Below are 27,372 nucleotides of genomic sequence, written 5' to 3' on the forward strand. Positions count from 1 at the left end.
AGGGGCGGGGTCTGGCGGCTCGGCGGGAGGCGGGGTCAAACTCTTCGTGTGGGAGGGGCCTGGCGGCTCGGCGGGAGGCGGGGTCAGACTCTGCGTGGGGGCGGAGCCTGCCTCTCGGCACTGGGCGGGCTCGGGATCTCCGCGGAGGGCGGGGCGCGCCGGGAAAAGTTCCGGGAAGGTGGGCCGCCCCCCACCGCCACCCTCGGCCCAGACCCGGCGCGGAAGTTGCCGGCGGTCCGCGCCGTCCCGGCCAGGTCCGCAGCCATGTCGTCCGGGGATGCGGAGTCCGTGGGGCGACAGGGCGCCCCGCGCGCGGCTGCCGCGCTTTGCGGCCTGTACCACGAGGCGGGGCAGCGGCTGAGGCGCCTGCAAGACCAGCTGGCGGCCCGGGACGCCCTCATCGCGCGCCTCCGCGCCCGGCTCGCCGCGCTCGAGGGGGACACGGCACCGTCGCTCGTGGACGCGCTGCTGGAGCAGGTGGCGCGCTTCCGGGAGCAGCTGCGGCAGCGGGAAGGCGGCGCCGCGGAGGCCGCGCTGCGCCAGGTGCGGGGCAGCGGGGCCAGGCTTCCCGGGGGCTTCCCGGGGGCGCGTGTCCCCGGAGGGTGCGTGCGGCCGTCGGGCGTGAGGAGTGCGTGGCCTGCCGCGGCTGAGCCGTTGTGTCTGTGGGGTGCTGCGCGGTGCGCGCCGCGAGAGGTGTAAGGGCTGTGGGTCGTGCCGGGTTCTGACGTGCGTGTGCGCGTTGCGTTCTGAGGGGTCCGCACCCGCGTGGGGTCTGAGGGCTGTGTCTGCCGGTGTGAATTCTGAAGGGATGTGTGTGCTTGTGTTGGGTTTTGAGGGGTCTGACCCTTGTTGCGTTTGAAGGAGTGTGTCTTGCTCCCTCAGGTTCTGAGAGGTGTGTGTCCCTGTTGGTTGTGAGGGGTGTTTGTCCTGTCTGATTATATGGGACGTGTGTCGAGTCGATTCTGAGAGGTGTGTGCACGTTAGTGTGTGTGTGGTGTTACCATGTGGGGCCTGAGGGGTGTGTGTCCATATTGGTTATGAAGGGTGTGTTTGTTTCAGCGTTGGTTCTGAGGGGTGGTTGTGACCATGTTGGGTTCTTAGTGTTGTGTGTGTGTGTTATTTCTGAGCTGAGTGTGTCTTGGCTTCTGGGGGATGGTGTGCCTTTGTGGAGTCTGATGGTTGCGTCCTGAAGGTTCCGAGGAGTGTACGCCCGTGTTGAGGCCCCGTATGCTTGCGCCTCTCTTGGGTCCTGCGGGATCTGTGCTCCCGGGTTAGTTAAGGGGTGTGTGTCATGCTGGTTCTGAGCGGTGTCTGCCCGCGTTGGGTTCTGCGGGTTTGTACCTTTGGTTGTGCTGAGTGGTCTGCTCCCTGGTTGGCTTCTGAGGGATGTGTGTGCCTGTGTGGTTCTGAGGCTTGTCATTGTTGGGCGTGGATCCGCCCATTTTGGTCCTGAAGGGTATGTGTGTCTGTGTTGGTTTTGAGGAGTGTGTGTTTCTATGTTGGGTTCTGGAGGGTGTGTATGTCCATTTCTGTGCCTGTGTTAGTTCTAAGGGTTGTTGTGTCCCTGTTGTTTCTTGGGTGTGTGTTGTACTAGTTTGAGTGATCTGCTCCCCTGTTGGGTCTGAGGACTGTGTCTACCCCGGCTCAGTTCTGAGAGGTGTTTGTACTTGTATGGATTCTAAAGGATGTGTGTCTGTACCAGGTCTGAGTGGTGTGTGTGTGTGTTGATTTTGGGTGCTCGGTGTGTTTACCCCTACTGGATCTGAGATGTGTGTGTGCGCCTGTGTAGAGTCTGAGGGTGTGTCTGCTCCTGTGGTGGGTTCTGAAGGGTAATGTTCCCTGGTTGTGTTGAGGGGTGTGTGTACATATGTTAGTTTTGAGGGTTATGTGCTCATTTTAGATCTGAGGGCTGTGTGCCTGTGTTGTGTCTGAGGGTTATGTGCGCCCATGTTAATTCTAGGGAGTATGTGGTTGTGTTGTTTTTAATTAACTTATTTAACATTTATTTTTAATTGGAGGATAATTGCTTTACACTATCGTGTTGATTTCTGCCATATATCAACATGAGTCAGCCATGGGAATACATATGTCCCCTTCCTCTTGAACCGTCCTCCTACCCCCCACCCCATCCCCCCTCTCTAGGGTGTCACAGAGCACTGAATTTGAGCTGTGTTATAGAGCAACTTCCACTGTAAAATAGTGGCTGTCTGTTTTACACACGGTAATGTATATGCTACTCCGAATCCATCCCACTCTCCTTCCCCCTCGTGTTGGTTTCGAGGTGTGTTTGTACCTGTTGGTGTCTGAGCGGTGTGTGTGTGTGTGAGACTAGGGTCTGTGGGTCGAGTCTGTGTTCTGAAGGGTTTGTTCCTGTGTTGGTTTTTGATGGTTTGTCTGCATTGGTTCTGAATGTGTGTGTGTGTCCATGGTGGGTCTGACGGGTGTGTGTTCACGGTGGGTCCTAGGAGTCTGTGTCCGTGTTGGCATTGAGGGCTGTGTTTCCTAGTTGTGTTCTGAGCGGTGTGTGCCCGTTTTTGGTACAGAGAGTATTTGTCCGTGTTGGTTCTGAGGTGTATGGGCCCTCATGTTGGATCTGAGGAGTGTGTTTCTGTGTTGGGTTGATGAGTGTGTGTTTGTGTTGTGTCTGAGGGTGTGTGGCACATATTGGATCTCATGTTTTCGCTCCCATGTCCAGTTAAGGAAAGTGTGCTGTTTCGGTTCTGAGGAGCGGAGTCCTTGTTGGTTCTCAGGCATGTGTGTGCCCGTGTTGTGTCTGTGGGTAGTGTCTGAGTCATTCTCAGTAGTATGTCTGTCTGTGTTAGGTGTTAGTGGTGTGTGTGTGTTGGCTCTGAAGGGTGTCTGCTTGTGCTGGGTTCTGAGCGGAGTATTCCCATATGGGTCTGAGGAGTGTGTTCATCTCTGCTGGTTTCTGAAGCGTATATGTTCTGAGTGGTGTGTGTGTCTGTGTGTGTGTTTTGAGTTCTGAGGGGTGTGGGTGCTCATTTGGGCTCTGAGAGGTGTGTATGTGTGTTAGATTCTGTAGGTTGTCTTGTCTGTGATGGTTTTGAGGGTTGTGCGTGTGCCGGTATTGAATCTGATGGTTGTGCACCGGCTGAATTCAGAGGGGTCTGCTCCCATGTTGGGTCTGAGGGTGTGTATCTGTATTGGGTTGTGGGGTGTGTGCCTGTGTGGTGGTATATGAGGCATATGAGCACTTGAATTTGGTTCCCAGGGGTGTTTTTACCTGTGTTGGGTCTTGGGTTTGTGCCCGTTTTAGGTTTTGAAGGAGGCATATGCACCATCAAGTCTGAGGGGTCTGTTGCTGTGCTGGGTTTTGAAGTGTGCGCGCCCACAGTGGGCACTCAGGGGTGTGTGTGTGTCCATGCTGGGTCTGAAAGGTGTGTGCCTTTGGGTTCTGAGGGGTGTGTGCCTGTGTTGGGTCTTAGGGATGAGTGTGTGTGCACATGAAAGGTTCTATGTGTGTGTGTGTGCACGTTGAGCTCTGCGTTGTGTGCACAGACACGGGGCTCGGGTGTGTGTGTAGTACTTGACTCTAGGCTCCTGGTGCGTGTGTTGTGTCAGGTTCAGGGCCGTGTGAGCCCTAATGTCCTGGACCCTTGTAGCCCCAGTTGTGAATGTATCTTTCAGTAGTAACACCTCTGCTCTGCTGGGAGTGATGGCAGAGGGGGAAGCTGCCAGTGTCTGAAAACAGACTTAAATCCTTACTTTCTCACTTTCTTATCCTTGTCATTGATATTATGTCTGTCTGCATGAAATATCATTAAATACCCAAATCAGGAGCAAGAGTAATAGTATTCTCCTACACCAGCTGTTTGGAAGTGCCACAGACATTTTGGTGAGCTCTGATCTATTATCCCATTTGGCACATCACTATGATCCAGGTTTTCCCAGGAAAGAATCTAGGTCTGCAAAAGAGGATTTTTTTTTTTTTTTCAAAAGAGAATTTTTACTGCCAGGCTTGGCCCTGCAGCCAAGAGTGAAAGACAGACATGCCTTTTTTTTTTTTTTTTTTCTTTTTATAAAAGTAATTTTGAATATCTGAGCAATTGAGGAAAGAGTAAAGAATAAGATAGCCACCGTAATGGCACCGCAGAGAGATAGCAAGCGCTAATCTCTTGGCATGCCTCGTCCCTGGTTTTCCTTTAACTATAGGGTTGGTATACATTTGGCATGGTTGAATTCATGCTGTCTTCTACAGTTTTACTTAATATCATGTGGTTTGCTGAAAGTTTTACTTTCCTTTAGGGTTTTCAGGATTCCTTAACAAAAGAAACAAATTGTTACACAGACAATGCACTGTTCAGTTGCTGCAGACCCGCTCTTTGTTTCACTTTGTGAATCATGAGACTTCTTGGACCCTGGGGGCTAGCCAGACCTGCAGGGTCTCAAGAGATTCCAAGACCCTCTCTCTGTTGTATCTGAAGTACCACTTGATTTACTGGTAACAACCAATGTGCTGGGGGTAGGCACGTCATCCAGGCAGTGACCAAGCAGGTCAGAGGCTTGCTGTTCCGCATCTGAAGCCTGGACAAGACTACTTCCATTTTAATTTCCCTAACATCATGATGTCAATATTTTCTTGTCTGCATCGTTTTAGATGCCTTTTGGAGGTAGATGTCTTCCCCAGTCCAGCTCTCTCCCTCTTCCTGGGGAAGGTGCGTTGTAACTCATCAGGGTAGCAGGAAGTCACGTGGTCTGCACCACTGACCTTATGCTGTGGACACCAGGAGCTACAGATGGGTATAGAGTGGGGCCCAGAGCCCATCACTCCCAGAGCAGGATTCTGCTGGCCACAGTGCTCAGTTGCCATGTCTTCCCAGCATCCTGTGGCCCCCAGCCTCTAACCAAAGCTCAGATAGAATCCGGTCTGTAGTTCTAGTACTCCTGGCCCTTTTACCTATGACATGTGCGTTTTGTTTCAGGATTTTAAATTATTTAAGGAGCAGTGAAATGGTCTGGTGTCTTATGGAGTTGTCCGTTTGTTGCTTACCCCTGCATATCTCTGGGGCTGGTCACAGAGCCTGTGGAAGGATGGAGAGGGGTACGCCTCCCGGAGGCCCCAGGCTCACTGAAGTGACTGCAGAGTGAAGGCGATGAGAGGAGTTGGTTGGCTCGCTCGTCTCATCAGTGGCCATGTCAGCCAGGTGCTTCAGAGCAGAGCGGGACCGCGTGAGCCAGGCCGGTGAGGACCGAGGGCTCCCAGGGAAGACGCTGAGGCTCCCAGGTGTGGAAGGATGGCCAGGTGGTCAGAGCATCTGTGGCCAGGCTGTAGCCCGTGTGTGGTGGGGCCAGATCAGTCTTGAGAATTCTGATCTTTTTTGCCGCCACAGTGGGGCTCAGAGCATACCTTATTTGTCACACGAGGCCTGGACGGATGACTGCATAGCTCTTCCCGGTTAAGACTTTCTGGAATAATGGTGCTGACTCACTGTGCGGCCTGTGATTACTCAGCCCTGTCTCATCACTGCCTGGGTGCTAGCCTCATGGGCCCTGCTTGGCCCTGGTATGTCAGCTTGCGCCGTTCCTTCTGCTGTGCTGTTTATGAGTGGAGTAGTGTACACTCTTTAAAATAGGTTATATTAGGTTTTGTGTGTATGTATTCGGTGTGTGTTTCTTTCTTTTTTTTTTTTTTTACCATCTATCTCCATACCTCTTTTAATCTTGTGTAACAAACTCTATATCCATCAAACAATAATTTCCAATCTCTCTATTTTGTCCCGCCCCATCCCACTAGCAACCACCATTTTACTTTATCTCTATGATTTTGGCTACTGTAGATACCTCCTATAAATGGAATAATAATCTTTTCATGACTAGTTTATTTCACTGAGCACGATGTCCTCGAGGTTCATCCGTGTTGTAACATGTGTCAGAATTTCCTTCCTTTTTCAGGCTTCATTAAATGTATATACCACATTTTGCTTTTGTCTGTTCATCTGTTGCTGGACACTTGGGGTTTCTTCCATGTTTTAGCTCCTACAAATATCACTGCTGTTATGACATAAGTGTGTAAATATCTCTTTGAGATCCTGCTTTCAGTTCTTTTGGGTCTTTATCCAGAAGTGGAATTGCCAAATTGCTGGATTGTGTGATATTTCTATTTTTAATTTCTTGAGGGACTTCCATACTGTTTTTCCACAGTGGTTGTACCATTTTACATTCCCATAAACAGGGCAGAAGGGTTCCAATTTCTCCACATCCTAACCGACATTACTATTTTCTGTACTTTTGTTAGTAGGCAGCCTAATAGGTGTGTGGTAATTTAGTACAAGGGCTTCCCTGGTGGCTCAGTGGTAAAGAATCCACCTGCCAGTGCAGGCGACGTGGGTTTGATCCCTGGGTAGGGCAGACCCCCTAGAGAAGGAGACGGCAGCCCACTCCAGTGTTCTTGCCTGGGACATCCCGTGGACAGAGGAGCCTGGCGGGGTGCAGTCTATGGGTTCACAAAGAGTTGGACGTGACTGAGCAACTAAACAATAAGAACAATTTAGTACAAAATTATTGTAGTTTTGATTTGCAATTCCTTATAGTGATAAGTGACTTTGAGCATCATTTCGTGTCCTTATTAGCCATTTGTATATTTTCTTTGAAGAAATGTCCTTTGCCCAGTTTTAAAGATACTTACTTAGTTGGTCGCATTAGGTCTTAGTCGCGGCATGCGGGATCTTTGATTGTGGCGCACGGGCTCTCGTCGCAGCTGCGGCACACAGGTTCTGCGGGTGTGGCTCGTGGGCCTGGCTGCTCTTCGGTGGGGTCTTAATTCCCCAACCAGGGATTGTCCCGGCGTCCCCTGCACCACAGGGTGGATTCTTAACCACTGGACCACAGGGAAGTCCTTGCCTGTTTTTGAACTGGGTTATTTTGTTGAATTTCAGGAGTAATCTATATGTGCTGGATACTAATCCCTTATCAGATATATAATTTGCAAATATTTCATCTCATTCTGTAGGTTGCCTTTTTGCTCCATGCTGCTAAGTCACTTCAGTTGTGTCCGACTCTGTGTGACCCCATAGACAGCAGCCCACCAGGCTCCCCTGACCCTGGGATTCTCCAGGCAAGAATACTGGAGTGGGTTGCCATTTCCTTCTCCAATGCATGAAAGTGAAAAATGAAAGTGAAGTCACTCAGTCGTGTCCGACTCTTAGCGACCTCTTGGACTGCAGCCTACCAGGCTCCTCCATGGGATTTTCCAGGCAAGAGTACTTGAGTGGGGTGCCGTTGCCTTCTCCAATGGATAGTGTCTTTTCCTGTGCAAAATTTTTAAACTTTGATTTAAAAAATTGCAAATCTGTCTGTGTTTTCTTCTGCTACCCGTGCCTCGGGTACCCAAGAAATCATTGTCAAATGCAATGTTATGAAGATTTTGCTGTATGTTTCTTCTAAGAGTTTTATAGTTTAAGGTGTTACATTGAAGTCTTTGGTCCATTTTGAGGTAATTCTCATGTATTTTTAAAAAACTGTTTATTTATTTTTGGCTGCAGTAGGTCTTTGCTGCTGTGCATGGCTCTGGCTGCGGTGAGTGGACTTCTCATTGCAGCGGCTTCTCTTGTTGTGGAACAAGGACTCTGGCGTGTGCAGGCTTCGGGAGCTGTGGCCCGTGGGCTTAGTCACTCCGCATTGTGTGGGTTCTTCCCAGACTAGGGATCGAACCTGTGCCCTCTACATTGGCAAGTGGATTTTTAATCACTGGCCCACCACACAAGTCCTTGTGTATGGTTTTAGATAAAGGTCCAACTTCATTCTTTGGCATGTGGATATCCAGTTTTCCCAGCACCAGTTTTTGAAAAGACTGTCTTTTCCCCATTGAAAAGTCTTAGTACCCTTCTCTGGAGAAGGAAATGGCAACCCACTCCAGTGTTCTTGCCTGGAGAATCCCAGGGATGGGGTCGCACAGAGTTGGACATGACTGAAGTGACTTAGCAGCAGTACCCTTCTCAAAACCACTTGTCTATGCAGGGGTATTTCCGGGCTCTGTATTGTTTTCATTGGTCTCTATGTTTGTCTTTATGTCAGTGCTGCACTGTTTTGATTACTGAAGCTTTGTAGTAAGTTTTGAAATCAGGAAGTGTTTTTTTTTTTTTTTAAATATTGCTTTGGCTATTTGGGGTCCTTCCAGATTGCATATGAATTTTACAATCAGTTATTCTATTTCTGCAAAAAAAGAATCATTGAGATTTTTCAGTTTTTGTCTGGTCTGCACAGCTCGCAGGTTCCAAAGCTCCAAAGAATAGCAGGGAGAGAAAAGAAAGCCTTCCTCAGTGATCAATGCAAAGAAATAGAGGAAAACAATAGAATGGGAAAGACTAGAGATCTCTTCAAGAACATTAGACATACCAAGGGAACATTTCATGCAAAGATGGGCACAATAAAGGACAGAAATGGTATGGATCTAACAGAAGCAGACAATATTAAGAAGCAGTGGCAAGAATACACAGAAGAACTATACAAAAAATATCTTCATGACCCAGATAACCACGATGGTGTGATCGTGCCAATCATGATGGTGATAGAGCCAAATATTCTGGAATGCAAAGTCAAGTGGAAGTATCACTACAAACAAAGCTAGTGGAGGTGATGGAATTCCAGCTCAGCTATTTCAAATCCTAAAAGGTGATGCTGTGAAAGTGTTGCACTCAGTATGCCAGCAAATCTGGAGACTCAGCAGTCGCCACAGGACTGGAAAAGGTCAGTTTTCATTCCAATCCCAAAGAAAGGCAATGCCAAAGAATGCTCAAAATTCTCCAAGCCAGGCTTCAGCAGTACATGAACTGTGAATTTCTAGATGTTCAAGCTGGATTTAGAAAAGACAGTGAAAGTGAAAGTCACTCACTCGTGTCCAACTCTTTGCAACCTATACAGTCCATGGAATTCTCCAGGCCAGAATACTGGAGTGGGTAGCCTTTCCCTTCTCCAGGGGATCTTCCCAACCTAGGGATCAAACCCAGGTCTCCCACATTACAGCTGGATTCCTTGCCAGCTGAGCCATAGGGAAGCCCAAGAATACTTGAGTGGGTAGCCTATCGCTTCTGCAGTGGCTCTTCTGAACCAAAGAACTGAACTGGGGTCTTCTGCATAACAGGAGGATTCTTTATCAACTGAGCTATCAGGGAAGCCAGAAAAGGCAGAGGAATCGGAGATCAAATTGCCAACATCCTTTGGATCATAGAAAAAGCAAGAGAATTCCAGAAAAACATCTGCTTTATTGACTATGCCAAAGGCTTTGACTGTGTGGATCACAACAAACTCTGGAAAATTCTTAAAGAGATGGGAATACCAGACAGCCTTCCCTGCTTCCTGAGAAATCTGTATGCAGGTCAAGAAGCAACAGTTAGAACCAGGCATGGAACAACAGACTGATTCCAGATTGGGAAAGGAGTACGTCAGGGTTGTATATTGTCACCCTGCTTATTTAACTTATATGCAGAGTACATCATGTGAAATGCTGGGCTGGATAAAGCACAAACTGGAATTAAGATTTCCGGAAGAAATATCAATAACCTCAGATATGCAGATGACACCACCCTTATGGCAGAAAGCAAAGAGGAACTAAAGAGCCTCTTGATGAAAGTGAAAGAGGGGAGTGTAAAAGCTGTCTTAAAACTCAATATTCAAAAAGCAAAGATTATGGCGTCCGGTCCCATCACTTCATGGCAGACAAATGGGGAAACAATGGAAACAGTGACAGACTTTTATTTTCTTGGGCTCCAGAATCACTGCAGATGGTGACTGCAGCCATGAAATTAAAAGACAACTGCTCCTTGGAAGAAAAGCTATGACAAACCTAGACAGCTTTAAAAAGCAGAGACATCACTTTGCCAACAAAGGTCTGGATAGTCACAGCTATGGTTTTTCCAGTAGTCATGTATGGATGTGAGAGTTGGACCATGAAGAAGGCTGAATGCCAAACAACTGATGCTTTAGAACTGTGATGCTGGAGAAGACCCTTGAGAGTCCCTTGGATAGCAAGGAGATCCAACCAGTCCATCCTAAAGGAGATCAGTCCTGAATATTCACTGGAAGGACTGATGCTGAAGCCGAAGATCCAACACTTTGGCCACCTGATGCAAAGAACTGACTGATTTGAAAAGACCCTGATGCTGGGAAAGATTGAAGGCAGGAGGAGAAGGGGACGGCAGAGGATGAGATGGTTGGATGACATCACTGACTTGATGGACATGAGTTTGAGCAAGCTCTGGAAGTTGGTGATGGACAGGGAAGCCTGGCCTACTGCAGTCCACGGGGTCGCAAAGAGTTGGACACAACTGAGCGACTGAGCTGAACTGCACAGCTTGCGGGATCTTAGTTCCCTGACCAGGGATTGAACCCGGTCCACAGCCGTGAGAACACTGAGTCCTAACCACTGGATTGCCAGGGGATTCCCTGGGATTTTGATAGAGATCACATTGACTTTGTAGATCACGTTGAATAATGACAAGATTAAATTTTCTTATCTTTGAACATTGGATATATTTCCATTTATTTATGTCTTCTTTAATTTTTTGGGGAGACATGTTGTGTGGCATGTGGGATCTTAGTTTCCGATCAAACCTATACCCCCTGCACTGGGAGAGGGAGTCTTAACCACTAGACCACCCTAGAAGTTCTTCTTTAATTTCTTTCAGTAATATTTTATAGTTTTCATTGTACAAGTCTTTCACCTCCTTGATTAAATTAATTCCTAAGTATTCTTTTTGATGCTGTTTTAAGTGGAATTGGCTTTGTAATTTTCCCCCCAGATTCTTCATTGTTAGTGTATCGAAATACAGCAGTGCATGGTTTTCATGTGTTCATTTGTATCCTGCTCAATTGCTGGATTCATTTATTCTCTCCAACAGGTGTGTGTGTGTGTGTGTGTGTGTGTGTGTGTGTGTGTGTGTGTGTGTGTTTGTATGTGCATGTGTGATCTTAAGAGTTTTCTATATATATCTGCCAACATATCTGCCAACAGGTATCATTTTACTTTCTTTCCAATTGGATGTGTTTTGTTTTTTTTCTTGCCTAATTGCTCTGGCTAGAATTTCCAGGACTATGTTGAATAGTAGTGATGAAAGCCAGTATCCTTGTCTTGTTTTTTTTTTTCCCTTGTCTTGTTTTTGATCTTAGAGGAAAAACTTTCAGTCTTTTACCATTGAGTATGGTATTTGCAGATGGTGACTACAGTCATGAAAGTAAAAGACACTCCTTGGAAGCAAAGCTATGACAAACCTAGACAGTGTATTAAAAAGAAGAGACTTTTTACTTTGCTGAAAAAGGTCTGTATAGTCAAAGTTGTGGTTTTTCCAGTAGTTGTTTATGGATGTAAGAGTTGGACCATACAGAAGGCTGAGCGCTGAAAAACTGATGCTTTCGAATTGTGGTGCTGGAGAAGACTCTTCAGAATCTCTTGGACTGCAAGGAGATCAAACGAATGAATCTTAAATCAACTCTGAGTATTCATTGCAAGGACTGATACTGAAGTTGAAGCTCCAATACTTTGGCCACCTGATGCGAAGAGCCAACTCATTAGAAAAGACCCCGATGCTGGGAAAGATTGAGGGCAAGAGGAGGAGAAGGGAGTGACAGAGGATAAGATGGTTGGATGGCATCACGGACTCAACAGACATCAGTTGAGCACACTGGGAGATGGGTTGCAAAGAGTTGGACGTAACTTTGCCACTGAACAGCAACATGTTATTTGCTGTGGGTTTTTCATATGATTTTTGTTATGCAGAAGTCGTTTCATTTTGTTCCTGTGTGTTGCGTGTTTTTATTATGAAAGTGTTGAATTTTGTCAGGTGCCTTTCTGCATCACTTGATATGATCATATGTTTTCTTCCCCTTCCTTGTAATAATGTAGTGTCTTACATTGATCAATTCCTTCCTCCCTCCCTTCCTTTTTTTGATGAAATATGTTTGTGAACGTAACCACAGCAGAGTACTGTTATTACCTAAATCTACATGTAACAAATGTGATGAAAAATGTCGTGATTAGAAAAGATTAATAATAGCACTCTCATTTCATTGCAAGGAATTGATGCTGTCATAGATAGAAAACAAACATGAAACACAATTTCGTTGGAAAACCTCATTCTCATATTGTTATTGCTTATTAGATATTAATCAACAGTTACTTAATTGTCTTCAGATATGGTGTGTGAACTTGGAGGAGGGCATGGCATCCCACTCCAGTGTTCTTGCCTGAAGAAGCCCATGGACAGAAGAGCCTGGTGGGCTACAGTCCATGAGGTCACAGAGAGTGAGACGTGACTGAGTGAGCATGCGTGCATGCACTTTATTGAGAATTTTTGCATCATTGTTCATAAGGGATGTCTTTGTCTGGCTGCTGACCTCAGAATAAGTTAGGAAATGTTCCCTCCTCTTCAGTTTTTTGGAAGAGTTTGGGAGGAATTGGTATTATTAATATTTCTTATTTAAATACTGGATAGAATTCACTGATAAAATATTCAGTTTCAAGACTTTTTTTTTGGTAGGGAGATATTTTTAAAAAATAATTTCTTTTTGGCTGGCTGGGTCTTCATTGCTGTGCGAGCCTTTCTCTAGCTGCGGAGAGCAGGGGCTACTCTGCCGCGGGGCGCGGGCTTCTCAGCATGTGGCTTCTCTTTAGGAGCACGGACTTCAGGCACGTGGGCTTCAGTCGTTGGTGTTCCCGGGCTCTGGAGCACAGGCTAATAGTTGGGGTGCACAGGCTTAGCTGCTCTGCAGCATCTGGGATCTTCCGTGATCAGGGTTTGAACCCGTGTCTTCTGCACTGACAGGTGGATTCTTTACCATTGAGCCACCAGGGCAGCCCTGTGGGCAGATTTTTGACACTGATTCAGTCTCCTTACTATTGATGGTTAGATGTCTGTTCAGTTTTTGTTTCTCTGTGATTTGGTTTTGGTAGAAATTGTGTTTCTAAGAATTTGTTTCATCTAGATTATCTGATTTGCTGGTTTATAGTTCATAGTACTCATTTGTAATTATTTTTATTTTCATAGAATTGGCAGTAATATCTCTGCTTACATTGCTGATTTTAGTAATTAGTGTCTTCTTTCTGTTTGTAATCTGTCCGGCTAAACTTTTATCCATTTTGCTGATCTTTCTGAAGAACCAACTTTTGGTTTCATTGATTTCTCTTATAGTTTTTCTGTTCTCTATTTCATTTATCTCTGCCCTAATCTATTTTTCCTTCCTTTTGCTAGCTTTGGATTTAGTTTGTTCTTTCTTTTCTAGTTCCTTAGCTTGTAAAGTTGTATTGCTGATTGGAGATCTTTCTAAGTTTATTGTTGTTGTTCAGTCACTGAGTCATGTCCAACTCTTTGTGATCCCATGGACTGTAGCACACCAAGCTTCCCTGTCCTTTACCATCTCTTGGAGTTTGCTCAAATTCATGTCCATTGATTCGATGATGCCATTTAATCATCTCATCCTCTGCTGTCCCCTTCTCCTCCTGCTCTCAATCTTTCCCAGCAACAGGGTCTTTTTCCAGTGAGTTGGCTCTTCGCATCAGGTGGCCAAAGTATTGGAGCTTCAGCATCAGTCCTTCCAATGAATATTCAGGATTGATTTCCTTTAGGATTGACTGGTTTGACACTCTTTGCTGTCTAAAGGACTCTTAAGAGTCTTCTCCAGCACCACAGTTCAAAAACATCAAGTCTTTGGCGCTCAGCCTTCTTTTTTTTTTTTTTTTTTAACATGTTTTCTTATTTTATTAAATCTTACTAGTATTCCTTAAGGAATAAACACACAGGTGAGTAGGCTATAGTGAAGAAATCTTTTCATAAGAAAGTTAAGACATTAAAAGATATTTCCAGGTATTATCTTCAGTGATGTTTCTTACCTTTTTTCTGGGACTCCAGGTAATATTCAGCCCCTACAGCTACCACAAATGCAGCAAATCCCCTCATGAATCCTTTTTTTTTTTTTTTTTTTTACATGAATCCTTTTAATAATGCTCCAACAAAGGAAACGTTATTTGCAAAGCCACCCTGTATCTCCAAGCTTCATTGCAGCCCCATGGATCCCTTAGTCCTCGTGCAGCCAGTTTCTCCTGGACAGTTTCCAATGGTGTCCCTTCTATCTTCCATTGTTTATAATCTGGAAGTTCCATTTTACTAGGACCATGTTCATGTCCATGTCCATGGGCCATGTTGTTTCGTTACTTGCTTTCTTCAGACAATTCTTTAAAACTGCAGAATTACTGTGGTTAATATATATGGATCACATGAATTTTTTCTGACAGCAGTCTGACCTCTCAGGACACTGCGGCGCTCAGCCTTCTTAATGGTCCAGCTCTCACATTCGTACATGACTACTGGAGAAACCATAGCTTTGACTATACACCCACCGTAGAGCCGCCTGGTGGGTGATCCACAAACGGGAGAACAATTATACCAAAGAGGTTCAAACACTGTTGGAAAAGTTCTAGGGGCCACAACAGACTTCCCAACCTGGCGATCCGGCAAAGGGACTGGCTTCCCAGGGAATCTGATCTTGAAGTCAGCGGGATGTGATTACAGAACTTCAAAGGACTGGGGAAAGAGGCAAAACCTTGTGTGCGCCAGGACCCAGGAGAAAGGGGCAGTGACCCCCCCAAGAGCCTGAGCCAGACTTGCCTGGGAGTGTGTGAGCGTCTCTGGCAGAGGCGTGGGCCGACGTGGCTAGCTGTGCGCTCGGGGGCACCAGCAGCAGCAGTCCCGGGAGGCGCGGCCTGCTGGCCTCAGCCCTCTTGGCGGAGGTCCCCATTACCCCTACCATAGAGCCTACAGTCTGCAGTACAGATGGTGACTCTAGGACTGGACTGCCTCAGGCCAAACTACAGGGAAGAAGCACAGCCCCACCCGTCAGCAGAAAGTTGGATTAAAGATTCGATGAGCATGGCCCTGCCCACCAGAGCAAGACCCAGTTTTCCCCACAGCCAGCCCCTCCCATCAGGAAGCTTGCACAAACCTCTTATCCTTCTCCATCAGAAGGCAGACAGAATGGAAAACACAATCACAGAGAACTAACCAAAATGATCACATGGACCACAGCCTTGTCTAATTCAATGAAACTATGAGCCATGCTGTGTAGGGCCACCTGAGACGGATAGGTCATGGTGGAGAGTTTTGACAAAATGTGGTCCACTGGAGAAGGGAATGGCAAACCACTTAAGCATTCTTGCCTTGAAAACCCCATGAACAGTATGAAAAGGCAGAAAGATACGACACTGAAAGATGAACTCCCCAGGTTGGTAGGTGACCAGTAATATTACTGGAGAAGAGCAGAGAAGTAGCTCCAGAAGGAATGAAAAGGCTGAGCCAAAGTGGAAACAAGGCCCAGCTGTGGATGTGTCTGGTGGTGAAAGTAAAGTCCAGTGCTATAAAGAAAAAGATTGCATAGGAACCAGGGATATTAGGTCCATGAACCAAGGCAAATTGATTTACCTTGGTCAAACAAGAGTGAAATTGACATTTTAAGAATTAGTACACTAAAATGGATGACAATGGGTGAATTTAACTCAGATGACCATTACATCTACTACTGTGGGCAAGAATCCCAGAGAAGAAATGGAGTAGCCCTCACAGTCAACAAAAGAGTCCGAAATGCAGTACTTGGGTGCAATCTCAAAAATGACAGAATGATCTTGGTTTGTTTCCAAGGCAAACCATTCAGCAGCACAGTAATCCAGGTCTATGCCCCAGCCACTAATGCAGAAGAAGCTGAAGTTGAATGGTTCTATGAAGACCTACAAGACCTTCTAGAACTAACACCAAAAAAAGATGTCCTTTTTATCATAGGGGACTGGAATGCAAAAGTAGGAAGTCAAGAGATACTTGGAGTAACAGGCAAGTTTGACCTTAGAGTACAAAATGAAGCAGGGCAAAAGCTAACAGAGAACGCACTGGTCATAGCAAACACCCTCTTCCAACAACACAAGAGACAGCTCTACACATGGACATCGCCAGATGGTCAATACCAAAATCAGATTGATTATGTTCTTTGCAGCCGAAGATGGAGAATCTCCACACAGTCAGCAAAAATAAGACCAGGAGTTGGCTGTGGCTTCCATAGTGAGTTCCTTGTTGTAAAATTCAGACTTAAATTGAAGAAAGTAGGGAAAGCCACTAGCCTATTCAGGTATGACCTAAATCAAATCTCTTATGATTATACAATGGAAGTTTGACAAATAGATTCAGGAGATTAGATTTGATAGACAGAGTGCCTGAAGAACTATGGACAGAGGTTCTTAACATTGCACAGGAGGCAGAGATCAAAACCATCCCCAAGAAAAAGATATTCTACAAGGCAAAATGGTTGTCTGAGGAGGCCTAACAAACAGCTGAGAAAAGAAGAGAAATGAAAGGCAAAGAAGAAAAGCAAAGCCATCTGAATGCTGAGTTCTATAGACTAGTAAGGAGAGATAAGAAAGCCTTAAGTGAACAATGCAAAGAAATAGCGGAAAACAATAAAAAGGGAAAGACTAGAGATGTCTCCAAGAAAAGTAGAAATAGCAAGGGAACATTTCGTGCAAACATGGGCACAATAGAGGACAGAAACAGTATGGACCTAACAGAACTACAAGAGGTGGCAAGCATACACAGAAGAACTACACAAAAAAGGTCTTAATGACCCAGATAACCATGAAGGTGTGATCACTCACCTAGAGCCAGACATCCTGGAATGCGAAGTCAAGTGGGTCTTAAGAAGCATCACTATGAACAAAGCTAGTAGATAGAGGTGATCGATTTCCAGCTGAGCTATTTCAGATCCTAAAAGATGATGTTGAATTGCTGCACTCAATATGTCTATAAATTTGGAAGACTCAGCATTGGCCACAGGACTGGAAAAGGTCAGTTTTCATTCCAATCCCAAAGGGCAATGCCAAAGAATGTTCAAACTACCGCACAATTGTACTCATTTCACATGATAGCAAGATAATGCTCAAAGTCTTTCAAGCTAGGCTTCATTCAACAGTACGTGAACCAAGAACTTCCAGGTGTACAAGATGGACTTAGAAAAGGCAGAGGAACCAGAAATCAAATTGCCAACATCAATTGGATCATAGAAGAAAGCAAAGGAATTCCAGAAAAACATCTGCTTCATTGACTATGCAAAAGCCTTTGACTGTGTGGATCATTCTTCAAGAGATGGGAATACCAGACCATCGTACCTGCTTCCTGAGAAATCTGTATGCAGGTCAAGAAGCAACAGTTAGAACCGGACATAGAACAACGGACTGATTCCAAATTGGGGAAAGAGTATGTCGAGGCTGTATATTGTCACCCTGCTTATTTAACTTATACGCAGAGTCATCATGAGAAACGCCGGGCTGGAGGAAGCACAAGCTGGAATCAAGATTGCTGGGAGAGATATCAATAACCTCAGATATGCAGATGACACCACCCTAATGGCAGAAAGCAAAGAGGAACTGAAGAGCCTCCTGAAAGTGAAAGAGGAGAGTGAAAAAGCTGGCTTAAAACTCAACATTCAAAAAACTAAGATTATGGCATCTGGGTCCCATCACTTCATTCATGGCAAATAGATGGGGAAACAATGGAAACAATGAGAGACTTTATTTTTGGGGGCTCCAAAATCACTGCAGATAGTGATTGCAGCCATGAAATCTTTTAAGGCACTTGCTCCTTGGAAGAAAAGCTATGACTGACCTAGATAGCATATTAAAAAGTCGAGACATTACTTTGCTGACAGAGGTTCCTGTAGCCAAAGCTATGGTTGTTCCAGTAGTCATGTGTGGATGTGAGAGTTGGACCATAAAGAAGTCTTGAGCGCTGAAGCATTGATACTTTTGAACTGTGCTGTTGGAGAAGACTCTTGAGAGTCCCTTGGACTGCGGGGAGATCCAACCGGTCAATCCTAAAGGAAATCAACCCTGAATAGTCTTTGGAAGGACTGATCCTGAAGCCGAAGCTCCAATACTTTGGCTACCTGATGTGAAGAACTGACTCACTGGAGGGCCGGCCTGGTGCTGGAGGGCTGGGTGCCGGGAGGAGGTACTCATGCCCGCTGGCCAGGTCCAGAGAGAGGCCTCTTTTCCTCCTTCAGCCCAGTGGTGAGGTCATCAGGGCCGAAAGGAAGGATGAAGTAGTGGCCTTTCAAGAACGGGCCTTGCCCGGCTTGGCTGTGACGCCTGTGAGGTCAGAGGGCAGTGAGGTGCGATGGGCTGATGGCGCGCCAGCGCCGGATGCCTTTGGGCAAGATCCCCGCTGGCAGGGTTGATCCGCTGATGCTTCTCACACCCGCTATCACCAGTCCTGGTGCTGGACGTGGCCCATCTGCCAGGGCCTGACCTCACTTCCTCGCCCGCCGCCCTCTCGGGCACCCGCTGTCCCCTCACCACCTTCACGAGTGAGTCCCTGACGTGGAACAAGGACTCAGGGCAGCACCTTCCCCGAGGCCTTTGCCAAGAGAGCCAGGCGGGCTCATTCTTCTAATGGAGTTTCCCTTCCTTCCTGTCTTTCTTGTCACTTCTAGAGCAAAGTCTGAGGAAAACGGGGAAAAGAGTCCTCTTTTTTTTTTTTTTTTCCGTGCCCTTACCTGTACCGAAAAGAGTCCTCTTAAAATCCCCTGAGGGAGCTCTCTGGTGCTCCAGTGGTTAGGACCCTGCGCGTTCACCGCCAAGGGCCTGGGTTCGATCCCTGGTCAGGAAACTGAGAGCCTGTAAGCTGCGTGGAAAAATTTCCCCAAGAGAAAGAGGACAAGGCTTTCGGAGGATTTTCTGGTCACCTGGTTAGATGCTGCCATCACGTGCTGGGCTTATCCGTGGATGGGGCGTCACCGATGCTCAGGGAGCATCTCTCGCCTCACGGACGTGGGTTTGGGCCCAGGGAGGGACCCAGAGCCTGGCCGTGCTCCTGAGTCCCCCAGTTGTTTAATTTTATTGAGGTATAGCTGATTTAGTGTTTCATTAATTCCTTCTATACAGCAAAGTGAGTCCGTTACACATACATATATAACTGTGTATGTATATGTATATGGGTCTGTGTTAGTCGCTTAGTCGTGTCTGGCTCTTTGCAACACCATGGACTGTAGCCCACCAGGGTCCTCTGCCCGTGGGGTTTCCCAGGGAAGAATACTGGAGTGGGTTGCCATGCCCTCCTCCAGGGCGTCTTCCTGACCCAGGGGTTGAACCCAGGCGGGTTCTTTACCGTCTGAGCCACCAGGGAAGCCCATACATGTGTGTGTGTGTACATAGTATATGCTCTGTTTCGTATTCTTTCCCTGTGGTCTGTCACAGGATATTGAACACAGTTCCCCGCGCGGTCCAGTAGGGCCTTGTTCGTTCATTCTCTGTGTAACAGTGCGCGTCTCCTAACCCCAGACTCCAGCCCAGCCCTCCCGCACTCACCTCGCTGCTTGGCGACCATGAGAGGGTCCTCCGCGTGTCAGTGTTTCTGTGTGGTGGGTTTGTGTCATACTGTAGGTCCCACGTAGAAGCGATGTATGGTCTTTGTCGCTCTGTCTTGACTTAATTTTTTTTATTTTTATTTTTTTCTTTCTCTGTCTTGACTTTAGTATGATAACCTCTAGGACCATCCCATCAATTCCTCTTTTTTTTTTTTTAAATATTTTATTTATTTAGCTGTGCCAGGTCTTAGGTGTAGCATGTGGGATCTAGTTCCCTGACAAGGGATGGAACTCAGGCCCCCTGCATTGGGAGCTTGGAGTCCCAGCCGCTGGACCAGCAGGGAAATCCCTACAGTCACTTCCTAGCCCTGGGCTTAGGCAGACCCAGCCATGAGACTTGGAGGGATGTGTCCCGTGGCTGTGTTTGCATAAGGGCACGCCAGCTGGAGGTGTGTGCTCGGTCAGTCTGCTCTGGTGTGAGGCTCCAGGCTGTAGTTGAAAAGAACAGGCAGGTTGTGTGCTGCTGTGGGACACATTATTTTACCGAGGAGCAGAAAAGCAGGGCACCAGGACTGCCATCAGGCCCGTTAGTGTAAGAATACATGTGCCACACACGTGTGTCAACACCCTGGCAAGACCCCTGGCCGGATTGTGAGTAGTGGTTGCCTCTGGAGAGTGTAGCTGGCTGCTGGGGAAAAGGAAGTTTTAATTTATTTACTTCTGCACGTTTTTGCTTTGTTCTAAAGCCCTTAGGAGAGTGCTCATTGAGGCTTGCACCCCGTGGTGGGGAGGTTCTGGGTCCCTCGTGTGAGTGTGTGAGCGGGTGAGCGTGAGTACTCCGATGCGCCCTGCCACGCCCCTCCATGCATGCTCAGGCTCCACCCTGGCTTTCCAGAAGCTGTTTTCTCACGTGTAGGATGGACTGGCTCCTCCTGCTTCACCTCCCTTACGTACTCATCATGGTGGAGATTACTTTGAAAGTGGGACAGCACAGAACCAAGTGCAGAACCCAACTGGGGGCGCTTAAAAAGCCAGTGGTAATTTGAAGGACTTTGGTCGAGGATATTCGTTTCCCAGAGCTGCTCTAACATAAGCTGGGCAGCCTAAGGCAATAATAGACAGGCTTCCCTGGTGGCGTTGGAGGTAAAGAACCCACCTGCCAATGCAGGAGACACAAGAGACTTCGGCTCGATCCCTGGGTGGGGAAGACCCCCTGGAGGAGGGCACGGCAGCCCACTGCAGCACTTGTGCCTGGAGAACCCCATGGACAGAGGAGCCTGGCGGGCTGCAGTCTGTGGGGTCACAGAGTCGGACACGACTGAGCAGGCAGAGCACAAAGGCAGCAGATACTTGATCTGCTCTAGAGGCCAGAAGCCCTGCATCAGGGTGTGGGCGAGGGGCCTTCTCTTCAGCTTCCAGTGGCTGCTGGCATCCTTGGTGTCCACTGGCTTGTGGACACAGCACTCCAGTCTCTGCCTTTCGTGACACGTGGCCTCTTCTGTGTGTCCATACTTGCCTCTTATGAGGACACTGGATGTTGGATTAGGGTCCATCTAATCCAGCGTGCCTTCATCTTAACTAATTACATCCTCACAGACTGAACAGCTCTTTGGAAACAGCTAAATGAAGTCACGTTCCCAGGTGTCGGGGTGAGAATGTGGGCATGGCTTTGGGGGCTGCCCACCGCAGGGGAGTTTCTGCTCTTTCAAGAGGTTTGGGATTGCCACACTTAGTAATTTGATGATGTAAAATCTAACATTATGAGTTTGCTCTTGAAAACAGAATTTTAGATGATGTTTCAGATAGAACTTTTGGGGCTGAAAACTCCTGAGTTAATCATCCATCCAGAAGCCAGCCTCCGAATGAACGTGTTTGAACGTGTTTGTTACCTACAGATGGGCATCTGTGCCTGACTGTCTTCTGCTTTGTGACCATTTATTTCTGATGTTGCTTCTTTCAGTCAGATCAGTTCAGTTCAGTCGCTCAGTCGTGTCTGACTCTTTGCAACCCCATGACTGCAGCGCGCCAGGCCTCCCCGTCCATCACCAACTCCCAGAGCCTGCTCAAACTCATGTCCATGGAGTCAGTGATGCCATCCAGCCATCTCATCCTCTGTCGTCCCCTTCTCTGCCTTCAACCTTCCCCAGCGTCAGGGTCTTTTCCAATGAGTCAGTTCTTTGAATCAGGTGGCCAGAGTACTGGAGTTTCAGCTTCAGCATCAGTCCTTCCAATGAATATTCAGGACTGATTTCCTTTAGGATGGACTGGTTGGATCTCCTTGCAAGCCAAGGGACTCTTAAGAGTCTTCCTAAGAGTCTTCTCCGGCACCACAGTCAGATCAGTTGTGCTTTTAAATCTTCCCCTTAGGAAATTGAGAGACTCTCGGAGCAGCTGGAGGAGAAGGAGCGGGAGGCACAGCACCTCCTGAGCCAGCCGGGCCTCGAGCGGGAGAAGGAGCTGGCCCTGCTGCGGAGGAGCGTGGCGGAGAAGGAGCGGGCCCGGGCCGCCAGCCACGTCCTCTGTCGCTCCCTGGCCGACGAGACCCACCAGCTGCAGCGGACCCTGGCCGCCACGGCCCACATGTGCCAGCATCTGGCCAAGTGTCTGGACGAACGCCAGGGGGCACCGGGGGCCACGGGGGAGCAGAGCCCTGAGGTAGGCCCTGGGGTCAGCAGGCCTCCCCTTGCGCCTCGGGGAGGGTCTGGGCCGTCCGCCCTCTGGGGATTTCCTCGAGGACGGTGGGGCTTGCAGAATGTCCCCCGAAAGCCGACCTGCAGCTCCCCCGGGCCCCATGGGGAGGTGGCCCTGTGGTCTCCCCAGCCTCGGCGGAGGTCAGAGCAGCAGGGCCGGGCGGGGCAGGAGGGGTGTCCTGAGCGAGCGCTGATGTGTGCAGTGGCCGGGTGCCCACACTCCAAGCACTGGGGGGCCTCTGGTCCAGAGGGGCTGTCCGCTCCAGCGCGGCCTGGCCCCGACGGGGCCTCGGGCCTGGGCAGGGAGGACACGGGGCCCCACTTGGTGCTGGGCCCCCTGCCTGGCGCTACTCGGGATGGGGCCCGTGGGGGAGAGCAGTGCGGGTGCAGGGGAGCCGGTGGGTTTCAGCATGAGGAAGCCCCCACCGGAGAAACCAGGGGGCTCCTCCGGGGGCTGTCGGGAGCGGGGCCTGCTGGGTCCTGGTGGTGCAGGGGGCTGTGACAAGTTGGCTGAGAAGCGCGCCCTGGGTGTGGGGCGGTGGGGAGGAGCCCTGCAGCCCCCTAGCAGCAGCTCTGCGGGGCGCGGGGGAGGGCCTCCGTCTGAGAATCCCCATCTCCTGGGGGTGGATCCCAGGAAAAGGGAACCTCAGAAAGAACACGGCACATTTGAGAAACCAGAGTGCTCTCTGGGCAGGCCGTGCACTCGTATGATTCTGAGTCACAGGGCCCTTTCTCTCTGGGGATCTGAAAGCCTGTCGTGGTTGGCCTGGGCGCGCCTCGGCCGAGGCTCTAAGCCGGCGTCATTTCTCAGCACAGGTCTTGGCCGAGTCAGCGGGGTTTCCCGAGCCCGCCGGGTTAGCACACGCAGTTCCTTTGTCATTCGAGGGGAATTCTCACAATAATGTCACTGCCATCCATCCGCTTTGTTAAATGACTGAATTTCTGATGGCCTTTCGATTAGCCCCGCCCACCCTGCTGGGGCTGGGTCAGCACGCGGGCTCTTCTAGGCGTGAATCCCGCCAGCCTCGAGAGCCCCGGGGAGGTTGTCGTGGACAGTCAGCGCCTGAAGCTGACCGTGGTCATCTGGACATGACACACCCGAAGGGAGGGGCCTGCTCCTGGCGGCCGGGGGCCCTGGGCCGGGAAGTTCTCTGGTCACAGCGAGCTCGGCTTCCTGCCCCCGCTCCGCCCCGGCCCTCAGCCCTGTGACGCTGGGCGGTTTCCTGCGTGAGGTGGGCTTGGGCGGCCCAGGACCACCCTCCCCTCGGGAAGTGCCTGTCCTTTCCTGTCTCCGTCACACCTGCCCCAAGGCGGCTGCAGGGCCGTCTGCGACTCGGTGCCTGGAAGGTGCGGTCACACGGGGTCTGGTCCCTTTCTCATGCAGCCCGAGTGTGCGGACGGGGACGCCTCTGTGCACGCGGTGGTTGAGAAGTTACGGGAGGAGAACCGGGTGCTGAGGCAGAAGGTGACTCACGTGAGTGTCTGAGATCTGACTCGGGCCTAGCGCCCTGCGCGAACTGCCGGTGAGGGGTCGCACCTGCCCAGAGGCCGCTTCGGCTGATACACAGGGTCCCCAAAGGCCCGACACGTTTGCCCAAAAGGACGTGTTGAGCACGCCTGGTTGTCCTCCACCCCCAAGTTAATTCGCGTGTTGCTAAATGAGGTGCAGGGATCACTGTCAATCCAGCGTTCAAGCAGCGACTCCGCCATCACGCGTCCCGGTGGCACCCCCCCTCCTTCCCCCGACTGGGCGGAGCCGGCCTCCACGTGCGGATGGGCCTCGTATGCCGGTCGGGCTCGAGGCCACTTTCCGGCCCCCAGGTGGAGGACCTTAACGCGAGGTGGCAGCGCTACGACGCCAGCAGGGACGAATACGTGAGGGGGCTCCACGCGCAGCTGAAGGGCCTGCAGGCCACCCCGGAGCCCGAGCTGATGCGGAAGGAGGTCTCCCGGCTCAACGCGCAGTTGGAGGAGAAGATGGATGACTGCGCGGAGGCGCGGAGGGAGCTGGCGGCGGCGAAGAGCGCGAGGGACGCGGCGCTGGAGCGCGTGCAAATGCTGGAGCAGCAGGTGCGGCGGGCCGTGGGCGCCGGGGGGCGGGGCCTCCTCGCCTCCCGGGGGCGGGGCTTCCTCCTCCTGACGGGATAGGCGGACAGGCTTCCTCTTCCTCCTGACGCTGGGGGGGCGGGGCCGCCACCTCCTGACGGGATAGGCGGACAGGCTTCCTCTTCCTCCTGACGCCGGGGGGGTGGGGCCGCCGCCTCCTGACGGGATAGGGGGACGGGCTTCCTCTTCCTCCAGACGCCGGGGGGCGGGGCCTCCTCGCCTCCCAGGGGCGGGGCTTCCTCCTCCTGACGGCATAGGGGGACCGGCTTCCTCTTACTCCCGACGCCGGGGGACCGGGCCGCCGCCCCCTGATGCGGGCGTCCGCTCTCCGCAGATCCTCGCTTACAAGGACGACTTCACGTCGGAGAGGGCCGACAGGGAGCGGGCGCAGAGCCGCATCCACGAACTGGAGGAGCAGGTGGCCTTGCTGCAGCGCCAGGCGTCCTGGAGACAGGTACAGCTGGGATCTCCTCGGGCCCGGGGCGGGGGTCGTCTTCGTTTCTCCGTCATGCACTTCGAGCCCTTCTGCGGCTGCCAAGACCTTGGTTCCGGTTCCGCGCTGGGCAGGGCCGCCGAGCCCAGCGCCCGCAAACCTCCCGGTGGCACGTGTGCGTGCTTGGAGGGTGGCATCTGCCGGCCTGTCCTGGTCTCGCAGCCCCTCCGTGCTGCGGGTGGCCCCCACGTGGGCCTCTTCCCTCGTGGGCACAGGCAGGAGGTCCGGACCCCTCAGTCGTCCTCGGCACGTCCTCGTTCGGGCCTCGGCACCAGAGTGAAGGTGCGGGTCCCACCAAACGACGAACGGGGCTCCAGACGCTGGAGCCGAGACCAGCCTCGGGAGCGGACTCCTGCCTTTTCCTAGGATTCGCGCGAGGCAGCCTCCTGTCGGATTCACACGGGGAGCAGATCTCCCAGATACTTAGAGACCGACGCTTCGGAGCCTGTGGCGGCCGGTGGCCGGAGGCCTGGGACGGGATCCCAGTGGCTGGACCTTCCCGCAGAGGGCGGGTGCTCGGGAGTGACCCAGAGAAGCCAGGGGGACCTGCAGTGCCCCCACTGCCTGCAGTGCTTCAGCGACGAGCAGGGCGAGGAGCTCTTCAGGCACGTGGCCGAGTGCTGCCAGTGAGCCCGGTGGCCCGTGGTGGGCGGGCCCCGCATCAGGATCGGGGCCCCCAGCACAGGCTGGGGGTGCTTCTGAGCCTCCTCCTCGGCCGCTCTTGGGTCAGCAGGAGCTTGCGGCGGGGCTGGCGGCAGAGGTAGGGGTTGGAGCTTCTAGCGCGGAGCTGGCCTCCCAAGCAGCCAGGCCGAGGCCATGAGTGGACGGCCGTGGGCCAGCACGTGGCGTTGCCCCCCGGGTGGCGTGGAGCCGAGCCCTGAGCTGCACTGAGACACGCAGCTGGTGTCCGCCACGCCCCCAGAGGCCGAACACTGATCATGTGACCTTTCTGTAATAAAGGAACTTGCTAAGCGCTGCTCGGAGTGTGTGTTGGGGGCTGGGACGCAGAGGCCTGGCCGCACTCCACCGGGGCCTGAGAGCTGCCGAGGAGACACGCCTGCGGGCTGTTGCCTGTCAGGGCCTCCAGAGCTGTGTGGTCCAGCGTGGGCCCAGCCCAGGTGGGAGTCGAGGACGGGCTGAGCGCAGAGCCCTGCAGGGAGTGCGGGGCCACGGGGCCTGTCACCCCGCGAACCCTCAGGAGAGCCAGGAGGCTGGGGTTCCTCTCGGCCTTAGTGCGGGCGGGGAGGCGGCACAACAGCGGGGGCCACAGCTGGGATCTGAACCCCGCCACTGGCCCCCCGGCCCCGGCCCCGGCCCTGCTGTGCGGTCTGCGTGAAGCAGCTGCCGCCGCGCGGGTGCATGCTGGCCCGCCTGCGCCCTCCCTCTCAGGTTCTGCCCTCCTCCGGGGGTAGCTCAGGTGTCGACCCCTCCGTGGGATTCCCCACGCCCCCCGGTGTCCAGGAGCCTGACTGGAAGCCGTCGGTCTTGAGCGTCACGGGGAGCCTCCATCCTCAGGAGCTGGAGGACCTGGCAGACACCCAAGCACTTCTTGCAGAGAAAGGAGCCACAGGAGGGGAGCCCTCAGATCCTTGGCTGACCCCTGAACCGGGCGGGCTGAGAGTAAGACCCCGCGAATCCTGCGGCAGGGACGGGGCTGGCAGGCGGGGCGCAGGAGCAGAGGTCCCGGCAGCCGTCCCTCAGGGTTAGGGGCGGCTACATACCTCGGCTTTCCTTTGAAACCCTCAAGGGGCCACATTTTAGGAGTAAAGTTGACATCTTAGGGCAAAACCAAAACATCCCACTCTTCCAGTTAGCCAACCAGTAATCTACTGGCCTGCTGGACAAAACCCATCTTTCTTCAGACACAGGTAACAGAATCCACAGTCCCATATACAGTAACAAGTTCAGGACATGTGGGGGAAAAGGCATAGTGAAGATACAGCCACACAAACACAGGCGAACCAGATATTTATGCAGACGGTACTAAAAGAAATATGAATACTATGGAGAGTGTTGAGGCTGGTCAGAAGTACTTCTGGGTAAAAATACAGAAAAATGTGCAGAGCATGGGGATGAGTAGACACGGATGAGTACTGATTGTTTAAAACAATAATGTCTTGAAGGTTTTCAGACACACAAACAACCATAACTTTCTAGGTGGCGGAGCACAGTGCTTAAGCAACTTACACAGTTATAAGGTTATAAGGTTTTTGCACTGATTTACAGTAGTCTAATAAATTACAGGAGCATATTATAATCTCTAGGGTAACCATCTAGGGATGGAAATACTTAATTAAAAAGTTATGGAGGGATTTCCCGAGCAGTCCGGTGGTGAAGACTCTGTACTTAAGTATTTATTTGGCTGCCCTGGGTTTTAGTTGCAGCACCGCAAGGTCTTCCGTTGTTGCAGCGTTCAGGTTCTTCAGTTGCGACATGCGAACTCTCAGTTGTGGCATGTGGGATCTAGTTCCCTGATCAGGGATGGAACCCGGGCCCCCGGCATTGGGACCATCAGGGAAGTCCTAAGAAGTCCTCAGACTCTGTACTTCTAATGCAGGGCCTGGGGTTTGATCCCTGATTGGGGATAAAAATCCCAACATATGCAGCAATAAATAAACTTACCAAATCCTCTAACTGAATAACGATTGTCACAGTGGACGCAAATAAAGGTCTTGCCCCTGTGCCCATCAGAAAACATGAAGACACACCACGCCAACATTAACCAAGAAAATCAGA

The 27,372-nt window shown here is 50.7% G+C and overlaps 1 protein-coding gene and 1 pseudogene across 1 annotated transcript; one reads left to right on the forward strand and one right to left on the reverse strand.

Moving 5' to 3' along the window:
- Positions 1-112: 112 nt before the first annotated feature.
- Positions 113-25,613, forward strand: TNIP2 (TNFAIP3 interacting protein 2). Its single transcript, XM_043448235.1, has 6 exons — positions 113-543; positions 21,715-22,002; positions 23,422-23,511; positions 23,859-24,107; positions 24,478-24,597; positions 25,003-25,613. Exons 1-6 carry the CDS (start codon positions 265-267, stop codon positions 25,264-25,266), a joined length of 1,290 nt encoding a protein of 429 aa, XP_043304170.1. The 5' UTR covers positions 113-264; the 3' UTR covers positions 25,267-25,613.
- On the reverse strand, positions 13,809-14,266 carry LOC122428304 (annotated as a pseudogene).
- Positions 25,614-27,372: the final 1,759 nt, after the last annotated feature.

This window comes from Cervus canadensis, chromosome 26 (genome assembly GCF_019320065.1).
Source record: "Cervus canadensis isolate Bull #8, Minnesota chromosome 26, ASM1932006v1, whole genome shotgun sequence".
NCBI lineage: Eukaryota > Metazoa > Chordata > Mammalia > Artiodactyla > Cervidae > Cervus > Cervus canadensis.

Bases quoted from the DNA above. Each gene is read 5' to 3' on its own strand.
- TNIP2 (XM_043448235.1), top strand. From the start codon at position 265: ATGTCGTCCGGGGATGCGGAGTCCGTGGGGCGACAGGGCGCCCCGCGC. The intron at 544-21,714 runs GTGCGGGGCAGC...TCTTCCCCTTAG, and splicing joins CGGAGGCCGCGCTGCGCCAG to GAAATTGAGAGACTCTCGGA. The intron at 22,003-23,421 runs GTAGGCCCTGGG...TTTCTCATGCAG, and splicing joins CGGGGGAGCAGAGCCCTGAG to CCCGAGTGTGCGGACGGGGA.